At 49.3% G+C, this 15,203-nt stretch overlaps 1 protein-coding gene across 1 annotated transcript; it reads right to left on the bottom strand.

The window, feature by feature from the left end:
- Positions 1 to 3,873: 3,873 nt before the first annotated feature.
- On the bottom strand, positions 3,874 to 9,507 carry LOC135533714 (voltage-dependent calcium channel gamma-2 subunit-like). Its single transcript, XM_064960976.1, has 2 exons — positions 9,373 to 9,507; positions 3,874 to 4,441 (listed from the first exon to the last, which is right to left on the bottom strand). Exons 1-2 carry the CDS (start codon positions 9,479 to 9,481, stop codon positions 3,897 to 3,899), a joined length of 654 nt encoding a protein of 217 aa, XP_064817048.1. The 5' UTR covers positions 9,482 to 9,507; the 3' UTR covers positions 3,874 to 3,896.
- Between the last annotated feature and the right edge of the window lie 5,696 nt (positions 9,508 to 15,203).

The following is a 15,203-nucleotide window of genomic DNA, read 5'->3' as shown; positions in this document are numbered from 1 at the left end:
TCCCGCTGCTATGTGTGTGTTTTAAAATGATGACATCAAATAAATTGATCAATCAATAAAGACTTTTGGTTTAGACAAGACAACAACAGAGATTCCAATCAATCAACCAATCAACAAGCGGTCATATAGTTCCCTAAGGGGTTCCAACTTTATTCATCATTGGGACTTGATGCATCCAAGATAAGGATCGTTTGATTCATTTTGGCACCTTGAAAAGACGTTAAGCTTTTTTATTTTCATTGAAACAACACAACGCAAAGAAGGAAAGAAAGAAAGACCATAAGGCTGTGTGAGATTTCAAAATGAAGATGACAAGTATTCGTTCCAAAGAAATACGTTTTTTTTCTCTTATTTAAAAAAAGGCTTTACGTTCGTCAAAGTTTGTTTCTTTGATTAGTTACGCCCCTTGAAAGCATTGTTAAATGAAGCCCCGCCCCTTCTACCTGCCTGTCGTCGACAAAAGAGAAATACACACATTACATTAACATTTTAACTGCCAACTTGGTTTCCACAACAACCCCCCCACTGCATTGTGTTCAACATGTAGGTTGGATGATTTGATTAGCATGCATGTAGAGTTCTTAACATGGGAGTCACTCAGGCTTAGCTTCGTCTAGTTGATCATCTTCTCTCACGGTTTCCTCTAGTTTTTTTATAGCAGTGTCTTTCGCAAAGTGTCCGTTTGTCTTAGAGTAAGTAGTTCACTGTCCAATTACCCAGAACTCACATGGCTCATCGTGTGACTCCCCTCTGGACTCTACCTCTTTTTTTTGTAGCTCGTCCGTCCGAAGAGGAAGTGATGTCAACGTTTGACATTTCACCTATCACCCCCTATTGACCTCTGGCCCCAAAACAAATATGGTCTCGGTCCAGGGATCTGAGTCAGCAGAAAGGTAACAGAAGGAATCACTTAAAAACAATAGAATCTATCTATATATTATTAACTAAACTGCTTGTTGGCTAGTTGCCATGGTTCCCTGTAAGCTATGTTTACGTCACTTCCTGTTGTTGTTGTTGTTTTTAGGTCCCAATGAATCAACTCGTTCCTCCTCCTCCGCTGTAGTTTCCATGACGACTTGATTTCGCTTCACCTTGTTTGTCGTTATGTCATTTTAGTTATTTTCACGTTCTGTGTCAGGGAAGTCTCTCTGTGATTTAGTAACATATATATTCATATATTCATATATAATTGATACATATATTAACTTAGACCATTACTTTTTTTTGCGGTCTGGATTCCCTCCCTGCGTTAAAGTCCCAACCCACAATGGTTCACAGTATTCATGTGAAAAATGTAAAAAAAATAATGAAATCAAACAGAGCAACTAAAGAGAAGAGTGTTGGAGTGTTGGGAAGGAGGGGAGAAGAGGTGTATCGAAGGAAGGGGAGAAGAGGTGTATGGAAGGAAGGGAGAAGAGGTGTAGGGAAGGAGGGGAGAAGAGGTGTATCGAAGGAAGGGGAGAAGAGGTGTATGGAAGGAAGGGAGAAGAGGTGTAGGGAAGGAGGGGAGAAGAGGTGTAGGGAAGGAGGGGAGAAGAGGTGTAGGGAAGGAGGGGAGAAGAGGTGTATCGAAGGAAGGGGAGAAGAGGTGTATGGAAGGAAGGGAGAAGAGGTGTAGGGAAGGAGGGGGAGAAGAGGTGTAGGGAAGGAGGGGAGAAGAGGTGTAGGGAAGGAGGGGAGAAGAGGTGTAGGGAAGGAGGGGAGAAGAGGTGTATGGAAGGAAGGGAGAAGAGGTGTAGGGAAGGAGGGGGAGAAGAGGTGTAGGGAAGGAGGGGAGAAGAGGTGTAGGGAAGGAGGGGAGAAGAGGTGTATGGAAGGAGGGGGAGAAGAGGTGTAGGGAAGGAGGGGGAGAAGAGGTGTAGGGAAGGAGGGGAGAAGAGGTGTAGGGAAGGAGGGGGAGAAGAGGTGTAGGGAAGGAGGGGAGAAGAGGTGTAGGGAAGGAGGGGAGAAGAGGTGTAGGGAAGGAGGGGAGAAGAGGTGTATGGAAGGAGGGGGAGAAGAGGTGTAGGGAAGGAGGGGGAGAAGAGGTGTAGGGAAGGAGGGGGAGAAGAGGTGTAGGGAAGGAGGGGGAGAAGAGGTGTAGGGAAGGAGGGGAGAAGAGGTGTATCGAAGGAAGGGGAGAAGAGGTGTATGGAAGGAAGGGAGAAGAGGTGTAGGGAAGGAGGGGGAGAAGAGGTGTAGGGAAGGAGGGGAGAAGAGGTGTAGGGAAGGAGGAGAGAAGAGGTGTATGGAAGGAGGGGGAGAAGAGGTGTAGGGAAGGAGGGGGAGAAGAGGTGTATGGAAGGAGGGGAGAAGAGGTGTAGGGAAGGAGGGGGAGAAGAGGTGTAGGGAAGGAGGGGAGAAGAGGTGTAGGAAAGGAGGGGGAGAAGGGGTGTAGGGGGTGTAGGGAAGGAGGGGAGAAGAGGTGTAGGGAAGGAGGGGGAGAAGAGGTGTAGGGAAGGAGGGGAGAAGAGGTGTAGGGAAGGAGGGGGAAGAGGTGTAGGGAAGGAGGGGGAGAAGAGGTGTAGGGAAGGAGGGGGAGAAGAGGTGTAGGGAAGGAGGGGGAGAAGAGGTGTATGGAAGGAGGGGAGAAGAGGTGTAGGGAAGGAGGGGGAGAAGGGGTGTAGGGAAGGAGGGGGAGAAGGGGTGTAGGGAAGGAGGGGGAGAAGGGGTGTAGGGAAGGAGGGGGAGAAGGGGTGTAGGGAAGGAGGGGGAGAAGGGGTGTAGGGAAGGAGGGGGAGAAGGGGTGTATGGGGTGTAGGGAACTAAGAAGAGAGTCATAAAAAATTGAACTCCGTTTTAAACTCGTAGTCTAGCCCTAGTCTCCCCACTCCTCCGTGGTTCCCCAACCCCACTACCTCACCCCTTCTCTGGGTACAGAGAGAGAGTGACACCCCACCCCTCCCTTGCCTCCTTTCTTCCTGCTCCTCTCGTTTCCCATCCTCCCCTGTCATAACTTTACAAACAGGTTAAAACTCCTTAAACAACGGTAGAAGGGAAAGTCATGCATTTTCTTTTTTCACTTTTTTTTGCACTTTTTTTCAACATGGAAACTCATATGAAGATCACCATCATCATCATCATCGCTGTAGTGGAAGTATCCGTAACGGAAGCAGAGCTCATCTGTTTTGTTCTGTTACGCTCTGTTCATCCCTCCTTCTTACTCACTCTCTTCCTCCCTCAGAGTCCTCTCTCTCTCTCCCCCTCCCTCTCTCCCTCTCTCCATCCCTCCATTTCTCTCCACCCATCTCTCCGCTCCTCTCTCCTCCCCTCTTTCTGCCCCTGTCTCCGCCCCTCTCTCCGCCCCTGTCTCCACCCCTCTCTCCGCCCCTCTCTCCGCCCCTCTCTCCACCCCTGTCTCCGCCCCTCTCTCCGCTCCTCTCTCCACCCCTCTCTCCGCCCCTGTCTCCACCCCTCTCTCCGCCCCTGTCTCCGCCCCTCTCTCCGCCCCTCTCTCCGCCCCTCTCTCCGCCCCTCTCTCCGCCCCTGTCTCCACCCCTCTCTCCACCCCTCTCTCCACCCCTGTCTCCGCCCCTCTCTCCGCCCCTCTCTCCGCCCCTGTCTCCACCCCTCTCTCCACCCCTCTCTCCACCCCTGTCTCCACCCCTCTCTCCACCCCTGTCTCCACCCTCTCTCCGCCCCCTCTCTCCGCCCCCTCTCTCCCCCCCTCTCCGCCCCTCTCTCCACCCCTGTCTCCGCCCTCTCTCCGCCCCTCTCTCCGCCCCTCTCTCCACCCCTCTCTCCGCCCCTCTCTCCGCCCCTGTCTCCACCCCTCTCTCCACCCCTGTCTCCACCCCTCTCTCCGCCCCTCTCTCCGCCCCTCTCTCCACCCCTCTCTCCACCCCTGTCTCCGCCCCTGTCTCCGCCCCTCTCTCCACCCCTCTCTCCGCCTCCCTCTCCCTCCATCTCTCTGTCTCTCATACAGGTGTGGTGCGGCGGTTAGCTGCGTTGCCCGTGTCCGTCAGGTCTTTCTGAATACTGTTGTGGACCTGGAGGAAGCTGTGGTCTCGTTCCAACGTGGTTGAGTTATAGGCGGCTGTCGGCGTGCCTGTCTGGTTCTTCAGCGTATCCCGCGGCAACGTGTACATGGACAGCTCCGTCGACGGCAGCGCCCCGAATGCCTTCAGCCCCACCGGTGACGTGTCCCGGGATGCGTCCCCGGTGGAACGGGAGCTGGAGCGCGAGCGTCCCCGGTAACGGTAGCGGTAGGACGGGATGCGCGTGATGGCGGCGCCCTGGAGGTAGTCGGCGGCACTGATGGCGGCCCCCACGCGGAGCTGCCGGTGGCGGTCGATGAACATGTGCACGGCGAGCACGCCCACCATCTCGGCCATGATGAAGGAGAGGGCGCCGAAGTAGAACGACCAGCCATAGGAATAACTGTTCTTCTTCGAGTCCGACTTGGACGGGTCGCCCGCGTTGGCTGATATGTAGACGATGATGCCGATGATGTTACTCAGTCCTGGAGGAGGGAGATAGATGGGGGGAGAGGGGGTCATCATCCTCATCATCATAATCAGACTCATCTATCTCTCTCTCTAACTACCATCCTCCCTTCATGGAATTTTCCGGCATTTCCACCATTTCCACTACCCATGACTTTTACTGTCGCTCTGGTCTTTTGTTCTTACAGTTTTTGGTCTCTAACCATGTCCATCTCCCCCTCTCTCTCTGTATCCCCCTCTCTCTCTGTATCCCCGTCTCTCTCTGTATCCCCCTCTCTCTCTGTATCCCCCTCTCTCTATGTATCCCCCTCTCTCTCTGTATCCCCTTCCCTCTGTATCCCCCTCTCTCTCTGTATCCCCCTCTCTCTCTGTATCCCCCTCTCTCTCTGTATCCCCCTCTCTCTGTATCCCCTCTCTGTCTCTGTCTCTCTCTCTGTCTCTCACTCTGTATCCCCCTCTCTGTGTATCCTCTCTGTATCCCTCTCTCTCTCTCTTCTTCTCTCTCTCTGTATCCCCCCTCTCTCTGTATCCCCTCTCTGTCTCTGTCTCTCTCTGTCTCTCTCTCTCTCTCTGTATCCCCTCTATGTATCCCCCTCTCTCTCTGTATCCCCTTCCCTCTGTATCCCCCCTCTCTCTGTATCCCCCCTCTCTCTGTATCCCCCTCTCTCTCTGTATCCCCCTCTCTCTCTGTATCCCCCTCTCTCTCTGTATCCCCCTCTCTCTCTGTATCCCCTCTCTCTGTCTCTGTCTCTCTCTCTCTGTCTCTCACTCTGTATCCCCCTCTCTCTGTGTATCCCCCTCTCTCTGTATCCCTCTCTCTCTCTCTGTCTCTCTCTCTCTCTCTGTATCCCCCTCTCTCTCTGTATCCCTCTCTGTCTCTGTCTCTCTCTCTCTGTCTCTCTCTCTCTCTCTCTGTATCCCCCTCTCTCTCTGTATCCCTCTCTCTCTCTCTCTTTCTCTCTCTCTCTCTCTGTATCTCTCTCTCTCTCTCTCTCTCTCTCTCTGTATCCCTCTCTCTCTCTGTATCCCCCTCTCTCTCTGTATCCCTCTCTCTCTGTATCCCTCTCTCTCTGTATCCCTCTCTCGCTATATCCCTCCCTCTTTCTCTGTCTCTGTCTCTCTCTGTCTCTGTCTCTGTATCTATCTCTGTCTCTCTCTCTCTCTCTCTCTCTCTCTCTGTCCCTCTCTCTGTCTCTGTATCCCTCTCTCTCTCTCTGTCTCTGTCTCTCTCTCTGCCTCTGTATCCCTCTCTCTCTCTCTCTCTCTCTCTGTCTCTGTATCCCTCTCTCTCTCTGTCTCTCTCTCCCTGTCTCTCTCTCTGTATCCCTCTCTCTGTCTCTGTCTCTGTCTCTGTCTCTGTCTCTCTCTCTCTCTCTCTCTCTGTCTCTCTCTCTCTCTCAATTCAATTAAATTAAATTCAATTTAAGGGCTTTATTGGCATGGGAAACATGTGTTAACATTGCCAAAGCAAGTGAGGTAGATAATATATAAAGTGAAAAACAATAAAAATGAACAGTAAACATTACACATTCAGAAGTTTCAAAACTATAAAGACATTACAAATGTCATATTATATGTATACAGTGTTTTTACAATGTACAAATGGTTAAAAGGGCGGCAGCGTAGCCTAGTGGTTAGAGTGGTGGACTAGTAAACAGAAGGTTGCAAGTTCAAACCCCCAAGCTGACAAGGTACAAATCTGTCGTTCTGCCCCTGAACAGGCGGTTAACGCACTGTTCCTAGGCAGTCATTGAAAATAAGAATTTGTTCTTAACTGACTTGCCTAGTTAAATAAAATAAAAATAAATAAAGGACACAAGATAAAATAAATAAGCATAAATATGGGTTGTATTTATAATGGTGTTTGTTCTTCACTGGTTGCCCTTTTCTCATGGCAACAGGTCACAAATCTTGCTGTTGTGATGGCACACTGTGGTATTTCACCCAGTAGATTTTTATTTAGATTTTATTTTTAGATTTTTAGATTTTTTTTTTTTCAAAATTGGATTTGTTTTCAAATTCTTTGTGGATCTGTGTAATCTGAGGGAAATATGTTTCTCTAATATGGTCATACATTGGGCAGGAGGTTAGGAAGTGCAGCTCAGTTTCCACCTCATTTTGTGGGCAGTGAGCACATAGCCTGTCTTCTCTTGAGAGCCATGTCTGCCTACGGCGGCCTGTCTCAATAGCAAGGCTATGCTCACTGAGTCTGTACATAGTCAAAGCTTTCCTTATGTTTGGGTCAGTCACAGTGGTCAGGTATTGTGCCACTGTGTGCTCTCTGTTTAGGGCCAAATAGCATTCTAGTTTACTCTGTTTTTTTGTTAATTCTTTCCAATGTGTCAAGTAATTATCTTTTTGTTTTCTCTTGATTTGGTTTGGTCTAATTGTGCTGTTGTCCTGGGGCTCTTTAGGGTGTGTTTGTGAACAGAGCCCCAGGACCAGCTTGTTTAGGGGTTGTTATGGAAGGTTTGGGAATCGCTTCCTTTTAGGTGGTCATAGAATTTAACGGCTCTTTTCTGGATTTTGATAATTAGTGGGTATCGGCCTAATTCTGCTCTGCATGCATTATTTGGTGTTCTACGTTGTACACGGAGGATATTTTTGCAGAATTCTGCATGCAGAGTCTCAATTTGGTGTTTGTCCCATTTTGTGAAGTCTTGGTTGGTGAGCGGACCCCAGACCTCACAACCATAAAGGGCAATGGGCTCTATGACTGATTCAAGTATTTTTAGCCAAATCCTAATTGGTATGTTGAAATTTACGTTCCTTTTGATGGCATAGAATGCCCTTCTTGCCTTGTCTCTCAGATCGTTCACAGCTTTGTGGAAGTTACCTGTGGCGCTGATGTTTAGGCCAAGGTATGTATAGTTTTTTGTGTGCTCTTGGGCAACAGTGTCTAGATGGAATTTGTATTTGTGGTCCTGGTGACTGGACCTTTTTTGGAACACCATTATTTTGGTCTTACTGAGATTTACTGTCAGGGCCCAGGTCTGACAGAATCTGTGCATAAGATCTAGGTGCTGCTGTAGGCCCTCTGTCTCTCACTCTGTATCCCCCTCTTTGTATCCCTCTGTCTCTCTCTCTCTCTCTCTGTCTCTCTCTCTGTCTCTCTCTCTCTCTGTATCCCTCTCTCTCTCTCTGTCTCTCTCTCTCTCTGTATCCCTCTCTCTCTCTCCCCCCCCTCTATCTTTCTCTCCCCGCCCCTCTCTCTTACACATTCTCTCTTTTGCTCTCTATGTGCCTATCATCTGTCTCTGCCTCTGTCTTTCTCTCTGTAGTCGCTCTTATCACTCTGTTCTTTAATCATATATATAACATGTGTAAATGATGGGGCTAGAACAGAGCAGAACTGTGTCAGGGACACCTTATTTTTAGAGAGGAATCCTCATGGGTTCGCCACAGCCGAGCAACAGGAGAGAGAGAGAGGGGAGAGAGAGAGTGGGGGGGAGAGGGGAGTGAGTGAGGAGAGAGAGAGTAGAGAGAGAGAGAGGGGGAGAGTAGAGAAAGAGAGTAGAGAGAGAGAGAGTAGAGAGAGAGAGAGAGTGAGTCGAGAGAGAGAGAGAGGGGGAGAGTAGAGAGAGAGAGTAGAGAGAGAGAGAGAGAGGGAGAGAGAGAGAGAGTGAGTGAGTGAGAGAGAGAGAGAAAGAGTGAGAGAGAGAGAGAGTGTGAGAGAGAGAGAGAAAGAGTGAGAGAGAGAGAGAGAGAGAGAAATGTGCTCTATAAGTCTGACCTGCACCATGGAGATAGTTAGAACTCCTCTCTCCCTCCCCCTCTCTCTCTTCCTCTCTCCCTACTTGTCTCTCCTATTCTCTCTCCCTACCCTCCGACCCTTAATCTCCTTCACTCTCCCCTCTATCCCTACCCCTCCCCTCTCACTCTCTCTCCCTCTATCCCTACCCCTCCCCTCTCCCTCTCTCTCCCTCTATCCCTATCCCTCCCCTCTCACTCTCTCTCCATCTATCCCTACCCCCCCCTCTCACTCTCTCTCCCTCTATCCCTACCCCTCCCCTCTCACTCTCTCCCTCTATCCCTACCCCTCCCCTCTCCCTCTCTCTCCCTCTATCCCTATCCCTCCCCTCTCACTCTCTCTCCCTCTATCCCTACCCCTCCCCTCTCTCTCCCTCTATCCCTACTCCTCCCCTCTCCCTCTCTCTCCCTCTATCCCTACCCCCTCCCTCTCCCTCTCTCTCCCTCTATCCCTATCCCTCCCCTCTCACGCTCCCCACCTCTATTCCTACCCCCTACCCCTCCCCTCTCACTCTCTCTCCCTCTATTCCTACCCCTCCCCTCTCCTTCTCTCTCCCTATCCCTCCCCTCTCACGCTCCCCACCGCTATTCCTACCCCTCCCTTCTCACCCCCTCTCCCTCTATCCCTCCCCCTCCCCTCTCACTCTCTCTCCCTGTATCCCTACCCCTCCCCTCTCAACCCTCTCCCTCTATCCCTCCCCCTCCCCTCTCTCTCCCTGTATCCCTACCCCTCCCCTCTCCCTCTCTCTCCCTCTATCCCTATCCCTCCCCTCTCCCTCTATCCCTACCCCTCCCCTCTCCCTCTCTCTCCCTCTATCCCTACCCCTCCCTCTCCTTCTCTCTCCCTCTATCCCTACCCTCCCTCCCCTCTCCCTCTCTCTCCCTCTATCCCTATCCCTCCCCTCTCACTCTCTCTCCCTCTATCCCTACCCCTCCCCTCTCACTCTCTCTCCCTCTATCCCTACCCCTCCCCTCTCCCTACCTCTATCCCTATCCCTCCCCTCTCACGCTCCCTACCTCTATCCCTCCCCCTTCCCTCTCACCCTCCCTCCCCCTAACCCTTCCTCCTCCCTCTATCCCTCCCTTCCTCTACCCCTTCCCTGTCACCCTCCCTCCACCAAAAACTTCCCTCGCTCTACCTCTACCCGTCCCTCCCTCACCCTCCCCCCTAACCCTCCCTCCCTCCCTCCATGTCTACCTGCGGAGACGAAGAGGATGCCTGCGCTGAGGATGATGTTGTGGCGTGACTTGTAGAACTCGCTGGCAGCTATACACAGCCCTCCCATGAAGAGCAGGATCACACTCATGATGGGGAAGATACTGGAGGCTCGCACCGCACCTGAGGGACACACACACACACACTAAATGAGGAGACAGAGTAGAATACTGTGGGATGACTGACACACAGACTGAAGGAAAAAAGGCTAATAAATAATGACAGTACCAAGACTTGTTGACTCTGAGAAAACAAATTGCCTTCATATAGAGAAAGTGAGAGAAATTTTGACATAACACACTCTCTCTCTCTCTCTGTCTCTGTCTCTCTCTCTCTCTCTCTCTCTCTCTCTCTCTCTCTGTCTCTCTCTCTCTCTCTCTCTCTCTCCCTCTCTCTCTGTCTTTCTCTCTCCCTCTCTCTCTCTGTCTCTCTGTCTCTCTCTCTCTCTCTCTCTCTCTGTCTCTCTCTCTCTCGCTCCCTCTCTCGCTGTCTCTCCACCCCCTCTCTCTCTCCCTCTCTGTCTATCTCTTTCTCTCTCTGTCTCTCTCTCTGTCTCTCTTTCTTTCTCTCTCTCTCTCTCTCTCTCTCTCTCTCTCTCTCTCCCTCTCTCTCGCTGTCTCTCCCCCCCTCTCTCTCTCCCTCTCTGTCTCTGTCTCTCTCTTTCTTGAACAGCTGTCACTCCTGGTAACATGCACACTTGAAACTTTAATTATAGACTAGCTTAACATTTCACCACCTCACCTCATCCTCCCCCCTCCATCTTCTCTAACCCTCTCCTCTTCTCCTCCATGCATCTTAAGCACATTCTCTATTTTCCCCAAAGTGCTGACAGGGAGACCCATCACTCTTCTCTCTGTCTCTCTCTCTCTCTCTCTCTCCCTCTCTCTCTCTGTCTCTCTCTCTCTCTGTCTCTCTCTATCTGTCTCTCTCTCTGTCTCTGTCTCTCTCTCTCCCTCTTTCTCTCTCTCTCTCTCTATGTCTCTCTCTCTCTCTCTATGTCTCTCTCTCTGTCTCTCTCTCTCTCTGTCTCTCTCTCTTTCTCTCTCTCTGTCTCTCTCTCTCTCTGTCTCTCTCTCTCTGTCTGTTGTAACAATGTACAAATAGTTAAAGTTGTTCTTCACTGGTTGCCCTTTTCTTGTGGCAACAAGTCACACATCTTGCTGCAGTGATGGCACACTGTGGAATTTCACTCAATAAGTATGAGTTTATCAAAAGTTTATCAAAAGTCTAATTCTTTGTGGGTCTGTTTAATCTTTGGGAAATATGTGTCTCTAATATGGTCATACATTTGGCAGGAGGTTAGGAAGTGAAGCTCAGTTTCCAGCTCATTTTGTGGGCAGTGAGCACATAGCCTGTCTTCTCTTGAGAGCCATGTCTGCCTACGGTGGCCTTTCTCAATAGCAAGGCTATGCTCACTGAGTCTGGACATAGTCAAAGCTTTCCTTAGGTTTGAGTCAGTCACAGTGGTCAGGTATTCTGCCGCTGTGTACTCTCTATGTAGGGCCAAATAGCATTCTAGTTTGCTCTGTTTTTTTGTTAATTCTTTCCAATGTGTCAAGTAATTATCTTTTTGTTTTCTCATGATTTGGTTGGGTCTAATTGGGCTGCTGTCCTGGGGCTCTGTGGGGTGTGTTTGTGTTTGTGAACAGAGCCCCAGGACCAGCTTGCTTAGGGGACTCTTCTCCAGGTTCATCTCTCTGTAGGTGATGGCTTTGTTATGGAAGGTTTGGGAATCGCTTCCTTTAAGGTGGTTATAGAATTTAACTACTCTTTTCTGGATGTTGATAATTAGTGGGTATCAACCTAATTCTGCTCTGCAGGCATTATCTGGTGTTTTACGTTGTACACAGATGATATTTTTTGTAGAATTCTGCATGCAGAGTCTCAATTTGGTGTTGACCCATTTTGTGAAGTCTTGGTTGGTGAGCGGACCCCAGACCTCACAACCATAAAGGGCATTGGGTTCTGTGACTGATTCAAGTATTTTTAGCCAAATCCTAATTGGTATGTTGAAATTTATGTTCCTTTTGATGGCATAGAATGCCCTTCTTGCCTTGTCTCTCAGATTGTTCACAGCTTTGTGGAAGTTACCTGTGGCGCTGATGTTTAGGCCAAGGTATGTATAGTTTTTTGTGTGCTCTAGGGCAACAGTGTCTAGATGGAATTTGTATTTGTGGTCCTGGTAACTGGACCTTTTTGGAACACCATTATTTTGGTCTTAATGAGATTTACTGTCAGGGCCCAGGTCTGACAGAATCTGTGCATAAGATCTAGGTGCTGCTGTAGGCCCTCCTTGGTTGGTGACAGAAGTACCAGATCATCAGCAAACAGCAGACATTTGACTTCGGATTCCAGTAGGGTGAGGCCGGGTGCTGCAGACTTTTCTAGTGCCCGCGCCAATTCGTTGATATATATGTTGAAGAGGGTGGGGCTTAAGCTGCATCCCTGTCTAACCCCACGACCTTGTGTGAAGAAATGTGTGTGTTTTTTGCCAATTTTAACAGCACACTTGTTGTTTGTGTACATGGATTTTATGATGTCGTATGTTTTACCCCCAACACCACTTTCCATCAGTTTGTATAGCAGACCCTCATGTCAAATTGAGGTGAAGGCTTTTTTGAAATCAACAAAACATGAGAAGACTTTGCCTTTGTTTTGGTTTGTTTGGTTGTCAATTAGGGTGTGCAGGGTGAATACATGGTCTGTTGTACGGTAATTTGGTAAAAAGCCAATTTGACATTTGCTCAGTACATTGTTTTCATTGAGGAAGTGTACGAGTCTGCTGTTAATGATAATGCAGAGGATTTTCCCAAGGTTACTGTTGACGCATATTCCACGGTAGTTATTGGGGTCAAATTTGTCTCCATTTTTGTGGATTGGGGTGATCAGTCCTTGGTTCCAAATATTGGGGAAGATGCCAGAGCTAAGGATGATGTAAAATAGTTTTAGTATAGCCAATTGGAATTTGTTGTCTGTATATTTGATCATTTCATTGAGGATACCATCAACACCACAGGCCTTTTTGGGTTGGAGGGTTTTTATTTTGTCCTGTAACTCATTTAATGTAATTGGAGAATTCAGTGGGTTCTGGTCGTCTTTAATAGTTGATTCTAAGATCTGTATTTGATCATGTATATGTTTTTGCTCTTTATTCTTTGTTATAGAGCCAAAAAGATTGGATAAGTGGTTTACCCATACATCTCCATTTTGGATAGATAATTCTTCGTGTTGTTGTTTGTTTAGTGTTTTCCAATTTTCCCAGAAGTGGTTAGAGTGGTTAGAAGTGGTTAGGATTCTTCAATTACATTGAGCTGATTTCTGGCATGCTGTTCCTTCTTTTTCCGTAGTGTATTTCTGTATTGTTTTAGTGATTCACCATAGTGAAGGAGTAGACTCAGGTTTTCTCTCTCTCTCTCTCTCTCTCTCTCTCTCTCTCTCTCTCTCTCTCTCTCTCTCTCTCTCTCTCTCTCTCTCACACACTCACTGGATCCTCTATTAAATTCTGTGACACTTTGTTGCCATGTACTAATGCAACTCTCTCCCCGTGCCCCTCTCCTCTCTCTCTCTCTCCATCCATGTCTCTAACTCTTGTCTGCCTACGGCGGCCTTTCTCAATAGCAAGGCTATTCTCTCCCTGTGCCCCTCTCCTCTCCTCTCTCTCTCTCCATCCATTTATCTACCTATTCTCTCCCTGTGCCCCTCTCCTCTCCTCTCTCTCTCTCCATCCATTTATCTACCTATTCTCTCCCAGTGCCCCTCTCCTCTCTCTCTCTCCATCCATTTATCTACCTATTCTCTCCCTGTGCCCCTCTCCTCTCTCTCTCTCTCTCCATCCATTTATCTACCTCTTCTCTCCCTGTGCCCCTCCCCTCTCTCTCTCTCCATCCATTTATCTACCTCTTCTCTCCCTGTGCCCCTCTCCTCTCTCTCTCTCCATCCATGTCTCTACCTCTTCTCTCCCTGTGCCCCTCTCCTCTCCTCTCTCTCTCTCCATCCATTTATCTACCTATTCTCTCCCTGTGCCCCTCTCCTCTCTCTCTCTCTCTCTCCATCCATTTATCTACCTATTCTCTCCCAGTGCCCCTCTCCTCTCTCTCTCTCCATCCATTTATTTACCTATTCTCTCCCAGTGCCCCTCTCCTCTCTCTCTCTCCATCCATTTATCTACCTATTCTCTCCCAGTGCCCCTCTCCTCTCTCTCTCTCCATCCATTTATCTACCTATTCTCTCCCTGTGCCCCTCTCCTCTCTCTCTCTCCATCCATTTATCTACCTATTCTCTCCCTGTGCCCCTCTCCTCTCTCTCTCCATCCATTTATCTACCTATTCTCTCCCTGTGCCCCTCTCCTCTCTCTCTCTCCATCCATTTATCTACCTATTCTCTCCCTGTGCCCCTCTCCCTCTCTCTCTCCATCCATTTATCTACCTATTCTCTCCCTGTGCCGCTCTCCTCTCTCTCTCCATCCATTTATCTACCTATTCTCTCCCAGTGCCCTCTCTCTCTCTCTCTCCATCCATTTATTTACCTATTCTCTCCCAGTGCCCCTCTCCTCTCTCTCTCTCTCCATCCATTTATCTACCTATTCTCTCCCAGTGCCCCTCTCCTCTCTCTCTCCATCCATTTATCTACCTATTCTCTCCCTGTGCCCCTCTCCCTCTCTCTCTCTCCATCCATTTATCTACCTATTCTCTCCCTGTGCCCCTCTCCTCTCTCTCTCTCCATCCATTTATCTACCTATTCTCTCCCTGTGCCCCTCTCTCTCTCTCTCTCGCCATCCATTTATCTACCTATTCTCTCCCTGTGCCCCTCTCTCTCTCTCTCTCCATCCATTTATTTACCTATTCTCTCCCTGTGCCCCTCTCTCTCTCTCTCTCCATCCATTTATTTACCTATTCTCTCCCAGTGCCCCTCTCCTCTCTCTCTCTCCATCCATTTATCTACCTATTCTCTCCCTGTGCCCCCTCCATCCATTTATCTCTCTCTCTCCATCCATTTATCTACCTATTCTCTCCCTGTGCCCCCTCTCTCTCTCTCTCTCCATCCATTTATCTACCTATTCTCTCCCTGTGCCCCTCTCTCTCTCTCTCTCTCCATCCATTTATCTACCTATTCTCTCCCTGTGCCCCTCTCTCTCTCTCCATCCATTTATCTACCTATTCTCTCCCTGTGCCCCTCTCCTCTCTCTCTCTCCATCCATGTCTCTACCTCTTCTCTCCCTGTGCCCTCTCCTCTCTCTCTCTCCATCCATTTATCTACCTATTCTCTCCCTGTGCCCCTCTCCTCTCTCTCTCTCCATCCATGTCTCTACCTCTTCTCTCCCTGTGCCCCTCTCCTCTCTCTCTCTCCATCCATTTATCTACCTATTCTCTCCCTGTGCCCCTCTCCTCTCTCTCTCTCCATCCATTTATCTACCTCTTCTCTCCCTGTGCCCCTCTCCTCTCTCTCTCTCCATCCATTTATCTACCTATTCTCTCCCTGTGCCCCTCTCCTCTCTCTCTCTCCATCCATTTATCTATCTCTTCTCTCCCTGTGCCCCTCTCCTCTCTCTCTCTCTCTCCATCCATGTATCTACCTCTTCTCTCCCTGTGCCCCTCTCCTCTCTCTCTCCATCCATTTATCTACCTATTCTCTCCCTGTGCCCCTCTCCTCTCTCTCTCTCCATCCATTTATCTACCTCTTCTCTCCCTGTGCCCCTCTCCTCTCTCTCTCCCCCTCTCTCTCTCTCTCTCTCTCTCTCTCTCTCTCTCTCTCACTGCTTCCTCTATTAGGACTCACTCCACCTCTCTATCCCTCCATCTCTCTATCCCTCCATC

The sequence above is a fragment of the Oncorhynchus masou genome, unplaced genomic scaffold (genome assembly GCF_036934945.1).
Source record: "Oncorhynchus masou masou isolate Uvic2021 unplaced genomic scaffold, UVic_Omas_1.1 unplaced_scaffold_2611, whole genome shotgun sequence".
In the NCBI taxonomy this organism is placed as follows: Eukaryota; Metazoa; Chordata; class Actinopteri; order Salmoniformes; family Salmonidae; genus Oncorhynchus; species Oncorhynchus masou.
This window is presented reverse-complemented; position numbering and strand designations above follow the sequence as displayed.